The sequence below is a fragment of the Enhydra lutris genome, unplaced genomic scaffold (assembly GCF_002288905.1).
Source record: "Enhydra lutris kenyoni isolate GAN:26980312 unplaced genomic scaffold, ASM228890v2 scaffoldscaffold1, whole genome shotgun sequence".
NCBI classification, from domain to species: domain Eukaryota; kingdom Metazoa; phylum Chordata; class Mammalia; order Carnivora; family Mustelidae; genus Enhydra; species Enhydra lutris.
This window is the reverse complement of record NW_019154085.1, coordinates 77,797,461-77,819,656: the sequence shown is the minus strand read 5'-3', so window position 1 is coordinate 77,819,656 and position 22,196 is coordinate 77,797,461. Positions and strand designations below refer to the sequence as shown.

The 22,196-nt window shown below is 37.3% G+C and overlaps 1 protein-coding gene across 3 annotated transcripts in view; it reads left to right on the top strand.

Moving 5' to 3' along the window:
• LOC111143001 (phosphodiesterase 1A) overlaps window positions 1-16,748 on the top strand; it is a 329,203-nt gene extending 312,455 nt beyond the window's left edge. Inside the window, exon 14 of one of the 3 annotated variants that reach the window (XM_022496402.1) lies at window positions 16,538-16,748. In XM_022496402.1, coding sequence (XP_022352110.1) covers window positions 16,538-16,611 — 74 coding nt within the window. In that variant the 3' untranslated portion in view covers window positions 16,612-16,748. The remainder of the gene's footprint in view (window positions 1-16,537) is intronic. The other 2 variants (XM_022496393.1, XM_022496411.1) reach the window with 2 other exon arrangements.
• The last annotated feature ends 5,448 nt before the right edge of the window (window positions 16,749-22,196 follow it).

The following is a 22,196-nucleotide window of genomic DNA, read 5'->3' as shown; positions in this document are numbered from 1 at the left end:
GGCAAGATTTCATTTCTTTTGATGGCTTCATAGTATTCCATTGTGTATGTGTGTGTGTGTGTGTGTGTGTGTGTGTGTGTGTGTGTGTGTATATATATATATATATCACATCTTCTTCATCCATTCATCTGTTGATGGACATCTAGGTTCTTTCCATAGTTTGGCTATTGTGGACATTGCTGCTATAAACATTGGGGTGCACGTGCCCCTTTGGATCACTACATTTGTATCTTTAGAGTAAATACCCAGTAGTGCGATTGCTGGGTCATAGGGTAGCTCAATTCTCAACTTTTTGAGGAACCTCCATGCTGTTTTCCAGAGTGGCTGCACCAGCTTGCATTCCCACCAGCAGTGTAGGAGGGTTCCCCTTTCTCCGCATCCTCGCCAGCATCTGTTGTTTCCTGACTTGTTAATTTCAGCCATTCTGACTGGTGTGAGGAAAGGCAATGTTTTTAAATATTTATTTGTAAAATGTTTGTTATTCCTTTCCATTATCTTTTTTTTTCTTTTCAGCGTAACAGTATTCATTGTTTTTGCACCACACCCAGTGCTCCATGCAATGTGTGCCCTCCAATAATACCCACCACCTGGCTCCTCCAACCTCTCACCCCCCACCCCTTCAAAACCCTCAGGTTGTTTTTCAGAGTCCATGGTCTCTCATGGTTCATCTCCCCCTCCAATTTCCCTCAACTCCCTTCTCTTCTAAATCTCCCCATGTCCTCTGTGTTATTTGTTGTGCTCCGCAAATAAGTGAAACCATATGAAATTGACTCTCTCTGCTTGACTTATTTCACTCAGCATAATCTCTTCCAGTCCCGTCCATGTTGCTACAAAAGTTGGGTATTCATCCTTTCTGATGGAGGCATAGTACTCCATAGTGTATATGGACCACATCTTCCTTATCCATTTGTCCGTTGAAGGGCATCTTGGTTCTTTCCACAATGACCGTGGCCATTGCCGCTATAAACATTGGGGTACAGATGGCCCTTCTTTTCACTACATCTGTATCTTTGGGGTAAATACCCAGTAGTGCAATGGCAGGGTCATAGGGAAGCTCTATTTTTAATTTCTTGAGGAATCTCCACACTGTTCTCCAAAGTGGTTGCACCAACTTGCATTCCCACCAACAGTGTAAGAGGGTTCCCCTTTCTCCACAGCCTCTCCAACACATGTTGTTTCCTGTCTTGCTAATTTTGGCCATTCTAACTGGTGTAAGGTGGTATCTCCAAGTGGTTTTAATTTGAATCTCCCTGATGGCTCGTGATGATGAACATTTTTTCATGTGTCTGATAGCCATTTGTATGTCTTCATTGGAGAAGAGTCTGTTCATATCTTCTGCCCATTTTTTAATATGATTGTCTGTTTTGTGTGTGTTGAGTTTGAGGAGTTCTTTATAGATCCTGGATATCAACCTTTTGTCTGTACTGTCATTTGCAAATATCTTCTCCCATTCCGTGGGTTGCCTCTTTGTTTTGTTGACTGTTTCCTTTGCTGTGCAGAAGCTTTTGATCTCGATGAAGTCCCAAAAGTTCATCTTCGCTTTTGTTTCCTTTGCCTTTGGAGACATATCTAGAAAGAAGTTGCTGTGGCTGATATCGAAGAGATTACTGCCTATGTTCTCCTCTAGGATTCTGATAGATTCCTGTTTCACGTTGAGGTCTTTTATCCATTTTGAGTTTATCTTTGTGTACGGTGTTAGAGAATGGTCGAGTTTCATTCTTCTACATATAGCTGTCCAGTTTTCCCAGCACCATTTATTGAAGAGACTGTCTTTTTTCCACTGTATATTTTTTCCTGTTTTGTCGAAGATTATGGAATTGAGGGTCCATATCTGGGCTCTCTACTCTGTTCCACTGGTCTATGTGTCTGTTTTGATGCCAGTACCATGCTGTCTTGGTGATCACAGCTTTGTAGTAAAGCTTGAAATCAGGTAACGTGATGCCCCCAGTTTTATTTTTGTTTTTCAACATTTCCTTAGCGATTCGGGGTCTCTCCTGATTCCATACAAATTTTTGGATTATTTGCTCCAGCTCTTTGAAAAATACCGGTGGAATTTTTATCAGAATGGCATTAAAAGTATAGATTGCTCTAGGCAGTATAGACATTTTAACAATGTTTATTCTTCCGATCCAAGAGCATGGAATGGTCTTCCATCTTTTTGTGTCTTCTTCAATTTCTTTCATGAGTGTTCTGTAGTTCCTTGAGTACAGTTCCTTTACCTCTTTGGTTAGGTTTATTCCCAGGTATCTTATGGTTCTTGGTGCTATAGTAAATGGAATCAATTCTCTAATTTCCCTTTCTGAATCAAAACTCACCGTGTCAACAAAATTGTAACTTTTTTTAAAATTTTTTATTATGTTATGTTAGTCACCATACAGTAAATCATTAGTTTTTGATATAGTGTTTCAAGATTCATTGCTTATGTACCACACCCAGTGCTCCATGCAATACATGCCTCCCTTAATACCCAGCACCAGGCTCACCCATCCCTCCACCCCCCTCTCTTCTAAAACCCTCAGCCAAAGATACAGATCTAGTGAAAAGAAGGGCCATATGCACCCCAGTGTTCATAGCAGCAATGTCCACAATAGCCAAACAATGGAAAAAGCTGAGATGCCCTTCAGCAGACAAATGGATTAAGAAGATGTGGCCCATATATACAATGGAATATTACTCAGCCATCAAAATTATAACTTTTAAACTTCCATGACTAAATGTTAAGCATCTTTTTGAGAAAATATATACATATTGTTTAGATTTCAGAAGGGACAGTCAATCAAACAGAGGGAAGCAAAGTATTTCAGATAAAACTAGAGCTTGCTCTGGGGGGCAGCTGGGTGGCTCAGTCGATTAAGTGTCTTCCTTTGCCTCAGGTCATGATCTTGGGGTTCTGGGATGAGCCCTGCTTCACATGTGCAATGGGAAGCCTGCTTGTCCCTCTTCCTCTCCCTCTGTCCCTTACCATGCTTGTGCTCTCTCTCTTCCAAATAAATAAAATCCTAAAAAAAAAAATTATTTTCTCTCTACTCATAGTTCAAAAATGTGACTAACATTTTATATGAGATCTTACAAGTAATTTTTAAGTTGTATATTTCAAATTATTAGTAAATTATATACTCTGCATTTAGTTTATTCCTATTTCCAATTTAATTTCTTTAGCTGACATTCTATATTATATTATTTTATATTATCAGTACAGTAGAGCATGATAGATAGAATGGAACATTTGGGAGATCAGAATTATGAAGTTTTAAGAGGTGGTATTCACCAAAGTCACTTAACCCCAGGAGAACATACATCCAGTTTGAACCATGTGTATGTGCTAATTCATTCATGCATTCATTCATTCATTCATTTATTGTAAAGGCAGAACTCAATAGTTTTCAACCCTTGCAGCATATTAGCATCCTCTGGGCTATTTTGTTTTTTAAAAGTTCACTATAGCTTGTCTCCAGTTTACAAAGGTAGGTAAAAATGGAACATTTTTGTGCATTTAAGTGAATGCAGAGGACATGGAGGGGGAGAGCAGGAAATTAATCAGTTTATGGTCTAGACAAACCAACTGCAGATTACAACCACAGCCAACTTCACCCCAGCAAGCTGTACTCAGGAAACAGCAGCGTGTACCTTGGTAACCATAGCCTTTAAAATATCTGTGTTTGGGTCACACATCTCCTCTGGAACATTTGTCTTCTACTCCTAGGAAAGTCAATGGACTTTTTCTCTGCCTTAATCCTTGTTCTTTCTTCCACATGGAACATACTTCTCGGGCCCCTTCCTCTGCTTTGCTTCTTAAAATCCTATCTGTCATCCAGAACTCCGTTAAACTACTCTCTCCAAGAAGCCCATTCCTTAGTCTGTAAGCGTAGCTATCTTATTCATACTCCAGTTGGGATATTTATCACATTCTGACTTGCATTCTCAAAATGGGAAGAGAAAAATGCATTCAAAAGGGGCCTACCAAAAGCAGTGTTGGAATAAGAGTGGAAGTGGAGAGGAGAGTCAGGATATGTTTCCCAATTGCACACGTCTCATGGAGATTCCAACACTCCCCTTTGGAGGTGTGCACCATCTCTCCACCCAGTGAGGACCACTGTGTATCATGAGATACAGTGACTGGAGTGTGTTGTTGGTAATTAGAGCTGCAGAGCCTGACAGAAAGTTGAGAACTACTAACGAGGTCATTACAGAGCTATTTACAGAGGCCTACTCTGTGTAAAACAAAAGCCGATAGGATTTTTGAAGAACAGAACTCAGGGAATATTCCCCTTTAGCTCTCCAGTGGTTCCAGCTCAAGGCCAGATAAGAACTTGGTCAGTATCAGGTAGAGGAGAATTGACTTCATTTTATGAAGGTCTGGTTTTAATGGTGAGACCCTAAAACTGAAATGATATTACCCACTCTGTTGTACCATATAGTTTTTGTTAAAGATCTAAAAAGAGAAAATAAAAAACTGATAAATGAAAAAAGGGAAAACTAAATGGGGGATGTTCCCCCAAATCCTCTTCTCTTGCACAGTATCTCTACTTGCTATGTTTTCAGATACCCCAAACCTTTTTGCTCGCTTTAATTTTACTTTGTGCAAATATGAGCGATCACTGCAAGAGTTCACAGGAGTTGTGTAGCCTCTGAAAATTCTGGGGTGAACAGCGTGATGACAGAAATTTGGAGGGTAGAGAAAATGATGGTGGGGAAGAAAGTCATAGGCTGGATGTTGCACTGTTGAGCAGAGGTGATGGGGGCTAAGATCAAAGCTACAGGCAGGAAGTAGGACCAGCTCTCCGAGACAATTCTCTCTTTCTGGTGCTATCCTTTCCTGGCAAGTGTAACCAGAATTTGTAACCAGAACTTCTGGGTGACACACTGCTAACACCAGCCTAGGTTCGAGACTTTGTTATAGTTCCCCAATAGTTCCAGTTCCAAGGACATTGAAAACTTTGTTGTCTTAACAATATACCTCTAAGCAAAAGGTAAATCTCTTTGTCACCACTCACTTCTATTCTTTCTCCAAAACATTTTAGTCTCATATTCCTCTTGATTCAGGCCCTCAACTCCTCTTTTTCCCCTCTTGGCCACGAAAATCCCCTCATTGGTACAGAACAATTTAGCTCTGGCCTCAAATAACCCATTCAGTAAAACGAAAGCCTGTTATTTTCAACTTCATTAGAATCCCTACAAAAAGCTTTGTTTCTTATCACTATCAATACATTTTTTTAAAAATGTGATCACTGTACCTATGACCTATCTTTATAATCAGAAAATCATCATACGAGTTACTAAGGTAGATATTTTCTTATTTTTTCACATTTTATAATTTATTTGAAATATATTGAATATATAATAATATTTTAGTCAGATTTATTTAAAATCACATTTTGCTAGAAAACCTCATAGATTTCCTCAAAAGAAAACAAAGTTTTTAAAAATAGGTCTTGAATCATTGCTTGAAAAATTAAAACACAAAACTAAAAGATTTATTAAGGAAATATTTAAAACTGATGGGAAAGTATTAAAATTTTTAAAACATCCAATTTACATTGTGATTAACGTGACATTTAGTAGACTGTGATAGGTTCACTAGTTAAGCCTTATGTATTGTTATTTGTATTTAAAATATCTTCAATGTAGAATTATATATTACAGTATGTATAAACGTGATTTTTGTAATCATGTTGGTGTTAATGCTAAATAGAATGTGGAATCCTTTTTGACTAACTACTCATTTACTTGCTTGTCAATATACCACGTTCTGTCATGGTCTCTATCCTACTTAATCAGCCAAACAACCCTATGATTTAGGTACTATCTCCATTTTACCATTGTGAAAACTGAGGTCTGCGGGGGTGAGTTAGTTACCCAAATTACAGGTTTGCACACATATTACAACTGAATCTTCCTCATTCCTTTTCACAGTTTAATATACAGAAAATAGCATCCTGGTAGTAGTAAATCCAGACAAAGAAAACAACTTTTTCTGAAAATTTACCTCAAAGAGCAACATAATTGCTTTATCAAATCTAATTCTGTTTAATCTCAACACAACTGATCCCATGAGCTTTCAAATGTGTGTGTTATATCCCATAGACCTTTTTATTTTAAAAAGCTGAAGATTATGAATTTGGGAGTGACATTTTACATGGTTTATATATCTTCTCATGGATCATTTACACAAATATTTATTACAGCAGCCTCACAAGGTAGGAATTATGTTCTGATAAAACTGTAGCTGGGATTTGTGCCTAGTTTGTCTAAATTCAAAGCCAGTAAACTTCTGGATAGTTTCTAGATCATCTTCCAGAAGTTAGTTGTGACAGGTTCATTTATTTACATGTTCTAAATCTTCTTACTGAACAGAAGTCTTGCCCAAACTGTTCGCTGATGGAGAGGAACTGTAACAGCAGCAGAATTTAGGAGTGTTTGGGGATATTTGGGACGCTCAGCTGTTTAAGCGTCTGACTCTTAGTTTTGAGTCTGGTTGTGATCTCGAGGTCATGAGATTGAGCCTGTGTAGGGCTCTGTGCTCAGAGCAGAATCTACTTGTCCCTCTCCCCACCCCCTCTGCTCCTCACCCTGATTGCTCTCTCTCTTTCTCTCTTACTCTTTAAATAAATAAAGTCTTAAAGAAAAGAATTTAGGGGCATTTTAAGTGATATTGTTTGAGTGAGTGAACTCCCCACTTGTATTTACATGGACAATCAAAGTTGGAAGGCAGGCAGAAGGAGCAGGCCTGCATTCCTTAGTGATTGTGGACTGGCTCAGGGATGAAGAAACGGTTTCTCCATGGGTGCTGGGATGAGGACGAGCAGAGAGCTGTGCTGGTAGAGACACAGTAGTTAAGATGTGCTCCTTACTCATTTGGGAAATAAAGCTGATTTATCTTTTGAGATTGTATCCATAGTTGGATGAAGTCAGATATATGAAGTTATTTCCAGAAGTTTCCGCTGATCCTCTCATCTAAGGCATGCCTCTTATTCTTTCTATTTGGTCAAGGGCACACTGACAGATGGTCCTCATTGAGTATTGCAAATCACTTTTTTTCTTTCTCGAGCACTATTCCATTGTTACACTTAACAATTTTAGCTCATTCTGTCTTTACCATCATTTTAGTTGGATCACTCAGAACTTATGACATATATTGGTTCATATACAGTGTATCCTACATTTATATACAAAGGGATAAATATCAGTAATTCTTATGGTAAAGTTTTCAGTATCTATGTTTCAGTGTATTTTTTCAGTGTACAATATTTTTTCCTTAAAAATGCATTTCTATAACTATCCTAAACCAAAGATTTAGTCAATATATAGTCTTATAAATAGTAAAGGGAAGAAACTTAACTTCCAATGAGTTAAGAATCACTCTGAAACCTGTAACAATCCAAAAATGTCCTCCTATACTTTACCATAATGTCTGAGTTTACCAAATGCTTATGAGTTAAAGAAATTACTTATTTTTTTAAGATTTTATTTATTTGACAGACACAGAGAGAGAGAGAGAATGCACACACAAGTTGGGGAGCTGCAGGCAGAGGGAGAGGAAGAAGCAGGCTCCCTGATGAGCAGATTCCCAATGCGGGGCTTGATCCTAGAACTCTAGGATCATGACCTGAGCTGAAGGCAGATGCTTAGCCCACTGAGCCACCTGGGTGCCCCTAAAAAAATTATTTATATTTATATTAAATTATAAAAAGTAGGATTATGTTGTGCATGACTACAACTTATGCAATATATGCAAAAGAAGAAAAGTTTAATGATTTTCTTGATGCTTTCTCAGTAGATTAAGGAATAATAGAGTATAATCATACCTAAAAGTCAAGTCATAACCTATTTAAAAGCACTGGTCCTCTAACTCTGTATACCTACAAAGAATTCAATATTTTGGTAGGTTTATCAAAATATATTACTAGGAAAAAGGCAAAAGAACAGAAAGTGTGATTACATTTTTATTTTTAAAATAGGTCACAGATTCCATATTATTCCTTTATAATAATACGGTCCTACATCCTAATACTTGTATACTATTTGTTAGTAGACAATATTAATATCCTGCAAGAGTAGATTCTGAGGGTGTATACTCTCTTTACACTCAACTAGAATTGAGCTCACTGAGAATCTAGGCTTTTTAGGCAACAAAGCAAATGGTGAAAAAAACAAGTTGAATTAGGAAAAAAAAAAAGAATCACTTCAAGACCACTATTGATGAATACAAAAATTACAAAAGATTTTAGGAGCAAACGTGAAATATATTGACGATTAAGGAAAAAAAAATCAATTGGGGCACCTGGGTGGCTCAGTCAGTTAAGCATCTAACTTTAGCTCAAGTCATGATTTCAGGGTCCTGGAATCGAGTCCCACATCCAGCTCCTTGATCAGCAGGGATCCTGCTTGTGCCCTCTCTCTCTCTCTGACAAATAAATAAATAAAATCTTTTTTTAAAAAAAGATAAAATCAATTATATTTGTCTTCATAATTTTTCCACAATAATTCCTACAAACATGGATATCATAAATGCTAAGTACAATTTAGTTTCTCACAACTTTTAAATAATATTATCTCGAGACTTTTTTAAATAAGTATCCTTTTTTTCAGAAACAAAAACCAGTTCATATAAGCATTAAGTTTTCCTGATCAGCAAACATCCTTAAGTAAAACCTCATGCATGGGGGCACCTGGGTGGCTCAGTGGGTTAAAGCCTCTGCCTTCAGATGTAGTGAAAAGAAGGGCCATCTGTACCCCAATGTTTATAGCAGCAATGGCCACGGTCACCAAACTGTGGAAAGAACCAAGATGCCCTTCAACAGACGAATGGATAAGGAAGATGTGCTCCATATACACTATGGAGTATTATGCCTCCATCAGAAAGGATGAATACCCAACTTTTGTAGCAACATGGACGGGACTGGAAGAGATTATGCTGAGTGAAATAAGTCAAGCAGAGAGAGTCAAGTATCATATGGTTTCACTTATTTGCGGAGCACAACAAATAACACGGAGGACATGGGGAGATTTAGAAGAGAAGGGAGTTGAGGGAAATTGGAAGGGGAGATGAACCATGAGAGACCATGGACTCTGAAAAACAACCTGAGGGTTTTGAAGGGGCGGGGGGTGGGAGGTTGGGGGAGCCAGGTGGTGGGTATTATGGAGGGCACATATTGCATGGAGCACTGGGTGGGGTGAAAAAAAAAAAAAACCTGTACCGAAAAAAAAAAAAAAAAGAAAAAAAAAAAAAAAAGAAGAAGCGTCTGCCTTCAGCTCAGGTCATGATTCCAGGGTCCTGGGATCCAGCCCCAAATCGGGCTCGCTGCTCAGCAGGGAGCCTGCTTCCTCCTCTCTCTCTGCCTGCCTCTCTGCCTACTTGTGATCTCTGTCTGTCAAATAAATAAAATCTTAAAAACAAAACAAAAACAAACCAAAAAACCTCATGCATGGTGGCCGCTGTACTTTGAACAAAAAATTTGGAGATTTCAGTCTACTTGCTGGAAATCTGCCTGGCCCCATGAGAGAAAAGGAACCCATTTTTGCAGATTGCGCAACTGGCATCACTGGCCATAGGAACTACAGATTCCTTAGTTGGCCTGGTTCAGCTGCTATGGCTGTGCCAGCATCTTTATGCTTTCAAATATCTAAATGGCATTTTATAGCATTTCTCTTTGCTAGGATACTATATTGTGTCAGTTAATTTTCTTTGAGCATCTAATCACTGTGTCATTCTGCAATAAAGCTTTATTTTGCCCTTTTCTAAAATATCAAAAGGGTAATGTGGCTTTCAGAAACTTACTTTATCTTTTACATCAATTCTACCATTTTTCTGAACAAATTCTGTAATAGTTCTCTGCCACTAAAAAAGAAAAATGGTTGATAAAAATTTTAAGGGAGAGAGTTCCTTGAAAAAGTATTTCTATTGTAGTAGAAGTGAACAGTAGGAGTAAAATGGCTCCATATACTGTTCTTTTGTGGGGTTTGAGAATGCCTTGTCCATTATATAATTCAGTTTATAAGGTTAGCCAAGTTATTTCCCCCGAAAAAACTTTTTTTTTAAGAGCTGCTCTTATATACCTTCTTTACTGTGATTCCCTAACAGTTGACTAAATGGTTAATTGTAGTAGACTAGTAGGAACACCCCAATAATTAATTAGCTGAGACTGGCTTGGTGTCTAATACCAAATAACATATTTTCACAAACAAGTTTATTTATTCTTATTCTCTGTCTCTGCCTGAGTGGGGGGAAAAGCCTATCAGATTTAATTGACTATCAGATTTAATTTCAAAAATAAGGCAAAAACTCATAAAAAGGAAAAAAAAAAAAAAAAAAAAAACCACAGTAGCCATTAAATAAACTATACCCAGGAAGGCTGCATAGTATGGTGTTAGGATCCAGAACTCTGGACCTAGAATATCTGTTCAAACCTGGTCTCATCACTTACTTGCTGTGTAACACTGAGCAAGTTATTTTATCTCTCTGTTTCAGCTTGCTGATTCCTAAAGTGAGGATCATAAAAATTGTTTCTCAAGAGCTGTTGTGAAGATTAGATGAGTCAATACATGTGAAGTATTTAGAATTTAGTGTTTTCTGCAATAATTCTTATTCTCTCTTGGTCCCACGTATGTGCCTCCAGACTACATGGCAGTCTTACAGAAAGCTTCCTTTAGGAAGTATATTATAGAAGAACACTACTTGATCACAATAATTTTAATATTAGATAAACAATGGAATATTTTGTGAGAAAATATGCAATAGATCAATTCCATCAATAGAGTGAGTGGGTGTATAGTAAATTGATCTTGACTCTCCTATCACCTTTCCATTCTTAATTAGCCCACCAAAATTATAGGTAGAGTATCTCTTCAAAGTATCTCTCAAATTCATCCAGTTTTCTGCAGGAGTGAGTGAAGGAGTGGAAGTGGTTTATTCCGAATTGTGGATATAGCTGCCCAGGTTGTAGAGCTGAAAATGAACAACCTTTATCTAAATAGTTTCTGTTGAAGATTCTGCCCCTTAAGACACTTGTCTTAATTTTTCCTTGGCATAGAACCCTTTAGGAAAACTACAACAACAAGAAATTTAAAAAACCATATTCTGCAGACCAAAGTGCTCTCAAAAAGAAAAGATTTTAGGTAATCCAGCAAACTTAGTTTGTGGTAATTCACTTATTTTCCAAAAGAATATTTTACCATCTTAGTTTTTATCCCTTAAAGTAGGCCTAAATTTAGACCAAATACAGTCCAAACTCTTTAGTTCTAACTTTATTCCTTCTGGGACCTCTGTTCATGCTTTGTCTAATATAATGTTCCCCTGTTAACAATAGGAATGTAGGAAATTATCAGAAATTATAGAAAAAAGACATAGCTGAAAGCTTTGACCTTTCTTTCACATGTTTAATTTCTATGACAAAATTTAAAAAAAAATAAGGTAAATAAAAATGATCCAAGGGATCTCTTCAGATAGGATTTAATACATAAACCTTCAAGAAGAAATGGTGAAAATCTTCAAAGAATCTAAGGTTCTTGAACTTCATTTCCATAACCTCTTTGAAGCTCAACATAGGCTCATTCTTTGCAAGACAACTGGAAGTAAGTGATGTTGAAAGTCTTGACTAATTTTGATTTGTATCAGGACACTTTTGTAGAAGTAAAGAGGTATTCAGCACAAAGACCCACTCAATAATATTAACTTATCACTCTGAACGTGGGATTCATTCAAAAGGGTCCTGTGTTCCCATATCACCCTTCCAGCTTGGGTTAGGCTTCTTTGAAATATGCTGAGCAAGTCTGCTGATTAAAGAAAATCCAGAGGCTGCTAAGAAATAGAAATCTCATCAAATAAGAAGTTAAACATGAATAACGTCATAGTTTCAATGTAGTAATATTGAAATAATAGAGCACCCATGATTTATTTTAAACAAATTCACCTCTACCATGAGAGTAATCCTGTTACATGAATCTTGATAGATTAGAGATCCCATCACTCCCCACAATCCTGGCTGAATGTTGTAGATCAATAAAGTACTGTGTGACTAACTGCTTAAAGTGCTTTTATTTTAAAGCATGGATTTACAATTTATAAGTGTACCATAATAAGAACAACTTGCATTATGACCAAGAGAGGCAATTTATTCCACTACAGATTTTAAAAACTCAAGTAGATAAGATACTCTCCACACATGCCTTCAAATAGCTTCTCCTTACAGCCAACATAAGTTAGATAGGAGGTTGTAGACAGGAGAGGGAAAAATTAGCATGGAAGGCATTTTTAAAGAACATTAGTCCTTCTCCTCCCAGGTTAAAAGGTAGCTGGGTATGTGAAACTAGCTTCTATTTTGGCTGATTTTTGAACCTTAATAAAAATAACTACCAACTAAGTCCTCTGAGATTTGTGACTTAAAGCTAAATAGGATGGGAGAAACAATTATCTGTTTGGGGTTTAGTTTTCCCCAATTCAACCAGTCTACAAATTTGTCAAATGGTATTTATAGCCTATTATTAGGAACATCTAAAGACTCCTAGAATTTTAGATTCTGCATACCACCAATATTTGCCAAATCAGCCTTCTGTAGCAAGTAGGTAACTACTTTCTAAAAATTATGTATTCAGCTTAATGAAGATTGTAAGTAGTTTTTGTTTCCATGGGAAAAATGAAGAATGAAATCAAAGGGCACATACTCTCCTGACTCTTTCTTCTGTAGATGGAAACTCATACAAAAAAAAAGTCTCTCCACTGAAGAATTTGATTATAAACACTAGAAATTAGGAAACTTGCAATGTTTGGAGTTTCTAGGGTAGAAACAATTCATTGCTCTTGTTGTGGATGAATATGCAAAGAAAACAGTGCCATTTGAAATCCCTCATGTCTACACTGGATGGTTGGTTGTGGTGTTGCAAGGTGGAAAGTCAGAAATCTTTGACACAAAAATGATAACAGGGTTTTCACTAATTTACAGCTTTTGATTTCTTAAGCATAGGTATGCACCCCAGTCACATATTTATGCTGAATTTTAAGTTAAAGAGTTTACTCCAAGAGTCACAAATCTCTATTATTTCTCCTCCATGGTATTGGCAAGAAAGCATTTGATTCCTTCTTGTAGCCTTTTGCTTTGAAATCCCCCCGCGTGTAGGATGTGTGTGACCTTGGTATCGGAGTCCTTAGCCAGTCTCCTACTGCCGGTTTTACTACACAGAGTGGCAGTAAAAAGAGTTTTATTTCTTAGAAAATGCTTCTCACAGTTCTTACTATCAAACTACTCATTCTTTTCTGAAGAACTGAATTTTGAATCATAGTTAGCTTGTCAGAGCAGGAAGATGAAAAATGACATGTTTACTCTACACTTCTCAACTTGAAACTTTGCAATTGTATCTCTCCAAGCAACAAGGAATGCTTTCACTCTTTCAAATCCAATGGAAACTTGTCCTTTGGGGTCAGGGAGTTAGCACTGTATGACCAAATTCTTTGGTTTAGTTTGAAGTACATGGCTCGGGGGTTGAGGGTCCAGCTCTGCTCCTGAGAAGATATGTGACCTTGGGCAATAAAAATTGTTGGGAGGGAATTAAATGATAAAACGTATGAAGCACTTAGCATAGTGTAAATAAGTTTTCTCTTAATGTTCACTGTTTTTCCTGTTGCTGCTAATATTATTATTATTAATTAAAAATTTTTTCATTCTTATGCATTAATATTCTTTTTTGCTCAAATCACTCATTACTCATTACTGATTTAATAAACCAATATATAACAATATATTTGTGTTAGAATACATATAGACTAATTTTAACCAGAATTTTAAATTGTAATTGCTGTATTATTAGCACTTGGTGATTTTGTTCCTCATCCACTCTTCTTATTGGTGAGTTCTTTATCCTTAGTGTTTTTGCCCATTGTAAAAGTTTCTCTCAAAAAATTTAAGAACCAGGGAATTACTTATATTCCTCCTTTAATTCAGCCTATTCTTTCACTCTGTTCCATTCTAATCTAGCCCTACAGAATACTAAATCAAAAGTTTAAGCCAAGAGTCTAAGATGTCAGAAATAAATCCTGTGAGACAGGAATTTCAAAGAAGATTAAAGGCCAATTATGGGATGCTTATGATCCTTACCCAACTCAAACAAATGAAAGGGTCAGGTTGTTAATGGTTGAAAAAGGATTTGTGAGAAGATTTTCTTTAATGAGCTATCTGCTGTTGGGAAAGGTATAGAAATGCTTCCCTCTTTACCTCAAATTAAGAGAAAAGAACTGTACCAGGACCCTCAGGGATATTGGGAATGGAGTATAATTCTTACGTGAGATGTAACAGATTATCTGGTGACAGATGAGCCACATGAGAGGAGGCTATGTAGGTTTCAGTCTTTCCTCAAGTAATTTATGGGAACAACTGCCTCATGAGTGTTTTGTGTGAACCAAATGTGGCCCACCCATATTTGGAAGAATGAAAGGACCTCACCAGACAGAAGCTAACGATGTAATAATAAAATCCCTGGGGGTTGCGAACACTGTAAAGGAACCAGAGTTTCATATGCACATAGCAAGGTGGTGAGACATGTCCAGCCATGGCCTCTGGCAAGAAGTCCCTGAAGAGCCTGTGAATGTGTTCACGGAAGAATTAGCTTCCAGCACCTACCAGGTCTAGTGAGTATGAAGTCCTCCCACAGTGCTGGTCAAGTAGGAACTTGGCTTATCCTCTCAGTCCTTTTTCTGTCTTGCTCCAGTTCAGGAGTCAAGGTAGCCAGTTGGGGGAGAGTGAAACAGAAACATCAACCATCCCCCGCCATACACCACTTCTGGGCTCTGCCACAAACTCAAGGTTGGAAAGGAATCTTTTATGATCTTTGTTTTAAGATTGATGTGTAATATATGTAGCCAGACTATCTAATATCAGAATTGAGACTTTGACCACTTAACGGGATCACACAATGTTTTTATTATCTAAGGTTGATTGCAAAAGTGATGATACCACCTGAAAATTTCATAGATAGAAGGTAACTTTCCTTTTTGAATATATCTTTTTTTTTTTAATATTTTATTTATTTGACAGGGAGATCACAAGTAGGCAGAGAGGCAGGCAGAGAGAGAGGAGGAAGCAGGATCCCCACAGAGCAGAGAGCCCGACGTGGGGCTCGATCCCAGGACCCCGAGATCATGACCTGAGCCGAAGGCAGAGGCTTTAACCCACTGAGCCACCCAGGCGCCCCCTTTTGAATATATCTTAAAGAGAAAACAGGAAACAAAGTAATTTTGCTTTGTAATAACACCCCATAGGTTTTATACATTAATTTTGTAACCTCAATAAAAAAATCTGTTGCACCTGAGACAACACAGTCTTACAATCTATGCTAAAGGAATTATCTCAAAGATAACTGGTATAAAGCTTAACTATTAATTTACATATATATACATGTATATGTATATTTCTTTTTTTTTTTTTTCTTTTTTGAATGAGAGAGAAATAAAGAAAGAGTGCATGAGCAGGGGCAGGGAGGTGCAGAGGGAGAGAGAATTTTAAGCAGACTCCTTGCTGAGTGCAGAGTCCTACTTGGGGCTCAATCTCACAACCCTGAGATCATGACCTGAGCAGAAACAAAGAGTAAGATGCTTAACTGACTGCGACACTAAGATGCTTGCTCCTTAACTGTTAGGATATTTTTTATCAAAGTTCAAACAGAAAGAGCATGTCATATATGACTATTTCCCGAAATAGTAAAGTATTTTTGACTCAAAAATTAATTTCTGCTAATTTTGTTTGCTTTCTTTTTCACGTAAGACTCTTTTATCTATACATTTTGCTTTATATTTATTTTTGATAGATTCTCTGTGACTTCTCTAGAACTGTTGGCACATTTTCTATGTTAATTTTTTCTCTTCAAGGTTTATATAGAAGATGACTGATTTTTGGATTATAAATTCCATTAGTGTGTTTTGGCAGATTATGTCTTATCTGAAAAATTACTATGCTCTTACAGTCATTTGTTTAAATTCATAGTCATTTGTTTAAATTCATAGCAACTAAGGAATGTGTGTTAAAAGACACTGATCATTAGAGCATTTGTTTAAAACCATTTGCTTAAAAAAATTCAAGAAAGAGGTTCCTGGATGGCTCAGTGGGGTAAGCATCCTCTCTTAATTTCGGCTTGGGTCATGGTCTCAGGGTCATGAGAACCAAGCCCCACCTTGAGCTTGAGCTAGGCCCGGAGCCTGCTTAAGATTCTCTATTTCTCCCTCTTCTGCTGATTTCTCACCAAGAAAAAGCATGCATAATTTTTATGTTTGATTTAATAGATGTTTAAACATGTCTCATCTAGTTCGGTTCTGTATTACCAAATTAAATTGCAACTGCACAATGTTGTACAACCACCAGAAGAAGACTCGTTGTACTCTATAAATCCACAGTCTGAAAAGAAAGTATTTGGTATCTTTGGAGAAATGTGCCGCAAAATCCATTGTGAAACTGAGTCTTCAGCATGTAACTGCATTGTTTCAGATTCCTGACTTTATTAGGTTTTTTTCCACGGGCTTATTTTGTTCTTGTTTATTTGTTTGCTTGTGTTATAGGTGAACCTGATCTTCATAAGAACTCAGAAGATCTAGTAAACACTGAAGAAAAACGTGCGGATGCACATTCATAGGTTTGAAATACCTTAAAGGCTTCTGTCAGTTTAAACATGAGAGGTAATTTTATTTTTTAGACAAGAAACCTAATTCCTGGAATGAATGGTTTGTTGAATGTCGTAGAGAAAAAGTTATCTCATTTCAATGTCCTCCTGGAATCTTTTTTTTTTTTTAAGACTTTATTTATTGATTTGACAGAGAGAGACACAGCCAGAGAGGGAACACAAGCAAGGGGAGTGGGAGAGGGAGAAGCAGGCCTCCAGCTGAGCAAGAAGCCTGATTCAGGGCTCAGTCCCAGGACCCTGGATCATGACCTAAGCTGAAGGCAGACACTTAATTACTGAACCACCCAGGTACCCATCTCCTGGAATCTTTTAAAAATCTCTGATTTTCTGAAGCAAAATCTTAAATATTTACTTTTTCAAAGAGCTTAATTTGCTCATCAATAAAAAATATACTTAGTGAGACTTTTTAGACCTTTAAAAATAATGATCTGTAAGCTGTGGACAAGTTTAATCCTGATCTCTCTTTCTACTTCATGTAGGAAGTATGAATGTTTACACTGGGTGATAACAACAAAGCAAGGACATATTATGAAACAAACATCAGTGTTTGCTCAAATTTAGAGACATTTGTTTGCCTCCATGGTTCTCTTTTTAAAAATTCAGCTTCTAGGGCTTACTCTCGATCTACCAAATTATTGACTCTGGGAATGAGGCCTTGGAAACCTAAATTTTTAATAATCCTGTCTGTGGTGTTTCTGTACACTATAGTGGAGAACTGTTGTCTTGTGCCTGCCAGGGAAGTACAAGCTGCTAGAAGGGAAGGTTTATATATAAGGTTTATTTATAGAGGAGATGTCTTAGTGTCTCCTTAAAAAGTAAGAAATAAAACTCACATGTTATAATGAGTCCTGCTTTTGGGGTGATGGTTGGGGGCAAGAGAAAATGCTGGGGGGGGGCCATATACTAAGTGTCTTGAGTTTCTCTTGGTAGCTCCTCATATATTGCTTTAGATACAAAAGAGTTAAACTGTGATTAGCTTTTAAGAGGATACATCTCTAAGTGTTCCTGAGTTGGTTGTAAGACTGTCTTTTATTGATAACAGTAGTTTCATTCATGCTACTATCAAGGGTCAGGCCCTGTGATGAGCATCTTACATGTGTTCATCTCCCTTAGTCCTCTCAACAATTTCAGAGTTAGTGATTATGATTCCTGTTTTACATATGAAGCTTAGGTAGAAATCAAGTCAACAGAGTGGCTGTTCAATTAAAACCCATGTATGTCTATATGTAACAATTTTAATATATTTCCCATATTAGCTATAGGAATTCCTCTTCATACCCTCCATCCAGACTATAAATTTATTGCCTTTGGAGCTCATGGCTTTTTCAGAGCAGTTCTTAGGTTCTGACGATATATGATGGAGGCTCCAAGTATGTCTTAGGGAAAACTAAATTCAGTAGACTATTTATGGGTGTTTTAAGAACAAAAAGTTTTTGTTTTGTTTCATTTTTGTTTTTGTTTTGACAAATAAATAGCATCAGAACATAGAGTTAAACAAAATTAAGCGAGTCTTTCCTATTGATGTCATCAATCTAGTGCACACTATGTAGCTTCCAAAGGAAAAAAAAAGTCTACAATCAGCATTTCTTAAACATTCGTGATATGGAACTGGAATACTTATGAACATTTTCCAAAAATTCTGTGCAGGGAACACAGGTCACCAGTACATTTGTAAAAATGACTGTCCAATCTATGAAGATGTCTAAGGCAAAAAAGGATATAGATCTGTAAAATTCTGGCATCTCATCAGTAAAAGATTTCAGGGAGATTCAAATGGCAGTTAATGAGGTCTCTCTTTTTCTCTTTTTCAACTACAAAGACCCCAAAGCTGGAAGGATTTGAGACCCACTCAAAGAGTGGGGTTCAAACTCAAGCAGGCTGTTAGACAATTTTTTTCCCATCAGCACTAACCAAAACTTGTAGTTTTTGTCTCAGTTTGAGAAAGCTCTGCCTTTAGTGCACAGTCAGTATTCCAGAAATCATGGCCTTTCATAGGTGAAATTTATATGCCTTTAAGAAATAGGCAGGCCTCTTATATAAAGGAAGTAGAAAACCAACAGGAGTGGTGACAGTTGGTAACTGTGACTCAGGCCCAGTGTTTGGAAGACAAGAGCAGTGGTCAGCCTTGAAAACAGAAAGAACACAGAGCACCTGACCTGAAGGCAGCAGCCAGCCAGTCTTTGCCTCCAACATATTTTCACCATGTCTGAAGGTGTTTCCATTGGCTAAGAGATTTTTTTATGTAAAATCTTTCCATTTTTAATGTGGGCTCAAAGTTTTTTGAAACACCATGCAGACCAAATAAAATATATGTGGTCAGATTTTGCCTACAGTCTCCCAGATGTTAACCATACCTTCTTGTGACCTCTAGCTAACTCTTTCTCTGGCCTCCATCATGGAAAATATAGATTTTACGGCAGCCTGGCCATAGCTCTGAGGGCCACTGCCTGCTTCATTTTCAGTGTGTGGGCCCCAGTATGGGATATTTTCTCAGGAAACACTGAAGTCTAATTCAAGATGCACCATGATGAAACCTCATCAGTCAATGTGCAACACTACACTTAGGGCAAGAAATCAGCCTTTGAAATCTGTTTTTCACATTGCTGTATAACTTCACATTGCTGTGTAACGTCACACTTCTGAGAGATTTCTGTCCACAGAACTAGTTGGTTTTGCCTACTTTTTCAAAATGTTTCTGTTAATTAGAATGAATGAGATTGGAATTGGATGTACAATGCCATGCTGCTTTACTATTTAAAAAGAGGCTGGAATATAATTTATTATATTGTCTTCCTGGAAGGATATGCTTTTGGTACCCCCAGAGCAAACCAATATCAGACGTGGTACTCCCTGGGAGGAGAAGTGTTCCCCATTCCTTCCAATGCCTGCTTTTTAGTGTTGCGTGTACATCCAAGAAGAAGTCAAAGCCTAATGGATTGTAGGCTGGAGTGAGTCTGTGCATTTGCTTGGTTGACTTCTACACTGACTTAAGATCCGTTTTGAATATCTTCAAGCAGGACTTGTGCTCTTGAGTTCACGACAGTCCTGGTGACTCCACTGGTTTTACACACACACAGGCCCACTTACCCCATTTATACTGCCTTCTAGGCTTGTAGAGTCCTTGAGTTTGTGATCTCTAATCCAAACAATCCACATTTTACTGTAATTAAAACATGCAAACATACACACACATACATATACACACAAAGGAGAATTCTAAGAAGATAGACAATGAATATCTATAATATACTGATAAATCCCTTATTCCTGACAAGGTGTATAAAGTCCCATGTGATATTACCACACAGTTACTGATGCATATGTATGACTAAAATATGATCTTCATTTTCATTTGGATTTTATTTCAGGATAATGAGAACAGGACTAAAACATCCTAAATCCTCAACTTTGCACAACGTCATGTTCTCCTTTTTCAACACACACCTGGATCAGGCCATTTTAATGGACTCTTAGAAGGAATTTACAGTAGGAAGAACATAAATTCTGAACTAGTAATTCCGGCCAAACAAATGCATTCAAAATCGCCATAAGAGTTTTTGGCCAGTGCTTCTGCCATTGTCTTTCCTCCAGAAAACAGTCTTAAAAGAAATGTTTTGATTGTTTTGATCTAGCTTTTTCAGGCAAGTCAGAGAAATTTTAAGACAAAGGTTGGATAGTTTAAAATTTTCATCACTCTGAATCCAGTTATAGCACAGGTGACCTTGCAACACACGTGCAAAATATGAGGCATTTTAAAAATTTACTTTCTTGTATTGTTTTATGCAGAGTTCTATAGTTATCAGTATTTCAAGGTTTTAACTAAAAGGAAAGAAAAGCAGAATTATGGAAAACAATTTTTTTGCAGCCCTGAAGAACGGGCTAGTTAGATTGTCCTTATTTTAAATACACGGAAGCGACACGAGAGGCGGGGCTGCTGAGAAGCTGTGGTTGAAGGCCTGTGACGACAGGGGAACTTTAGCCTGGCTCTGCCACCTGATGACCACTGCATTGTAACTCTCACGTTGGGAAACCACAGTGAAACCCATCCCTGAAACCAGCGGACCAATTCTCATCCATCCCTGTGGTTTCAGAGCACGAATACGTCACCCACATGAGCATCATCACGATGCAAGTCACACTTGTTAGCTACACTCCGGGACAACAAGAACCCTCAGGCATTGTTGGAGACAGACGTCAGAACTAAGAATGGAATTCGCCCCCTGGGGTGTTGATCCCATTAGGACATAACAAAATATATTACAAGCCCAGGGATAAATGACAAGAAGTGCGTGCGTGCGTGCGTGCGTGCGTGTGTGTGTGTTGAAAAATATCTATGAAAATGGAAACCCATGCTTTTCTGTACAGATCATTTTATTTGGCGTGACTTTATAATTTCACTACACAGAAACAGACTGCAACTTTTGGAGACTCCGCTTGCTTGTCATGTTTTGCCTGAGCATGTGCAGAGCCTCTCCTTTGCTCCAAACTGAAGAACAACTTTTGTTTGTTATTAGCTGACAAGAAAGGTCGCACAATTAGGGGCTGTAACTTTTCACTGTGCAAACACTTCAATGATTCTGAGATGAATCTACCTTTGTAAAAGGCAAAAACTGGATGGAAAAAAATCAAAAGTAGCCATCAATTAAAGAATAAAGTGAAGGAGGGTCCATATTGATTTTCTGTTGCACCTGCTCTTTTCTTGGTTTCCACAAGGCTAAGCAATATTTTAGAAATTGATATAATCAGAAGCTTTTAAGTCTGAGTGGTGGGATTTTACAACCCACAACTTAGATCTCCTTTAATGTGTAAGCCATATTCTATATGCATATTAGGTATGCATTGTTCTAATTTAAGATACATTTGTGGATAGACTGTGTATAAAATGCTTTTAAATGTTCTGTGAATAAGGTCCTTAGTTTTTGGTTCACCTGAATCTTCTGTAGAACTCAACTAAATAATTGATTTGTATCATAGACATTATAATGCAATTGATATTTTAAATGTAAGCAGTACAAACTCATCTATGATGGCGTAGTGGGGGGAGATTTATAGATATGTACATCATGGTGACTTTTTGTCTTTTAACAATGTACTTTTTATTTCTATTTATAAAGAAATTATAACTACTGCTTTCAATGTCTTTTTAAAAGTAGCTATTTACCAGCTAGAAAATATTCTGCATTGAAAATAGAATCTGAGTATCTGGGAAGTGTAATTACTTTTGTTCTTATTTGAGCCAGTTGTCTTTCCATAAAGCTAGAGAATCTCTCCAGGGAGAAGTACATTCAATCATTGCTTCTCAAGGGTCATAGGAAACTTGTCTGCTTGGTTCCTATTGATATTTTAGGACCTATAGACTTTGTTACTAAAAAAAGAGAGAAAGAGAGAGAGAGAGCACGCAATATAATGAATTCATCAGCTTCTGTATATGGCCTCTCCCTTAATTTTCCAGGTTATTTAACTTCTATAGCATCATGACTGAACTTTCAAAGGGGGTGGAGAAAACACACTCCACTTCCTCAGAATTGTCACCCTGT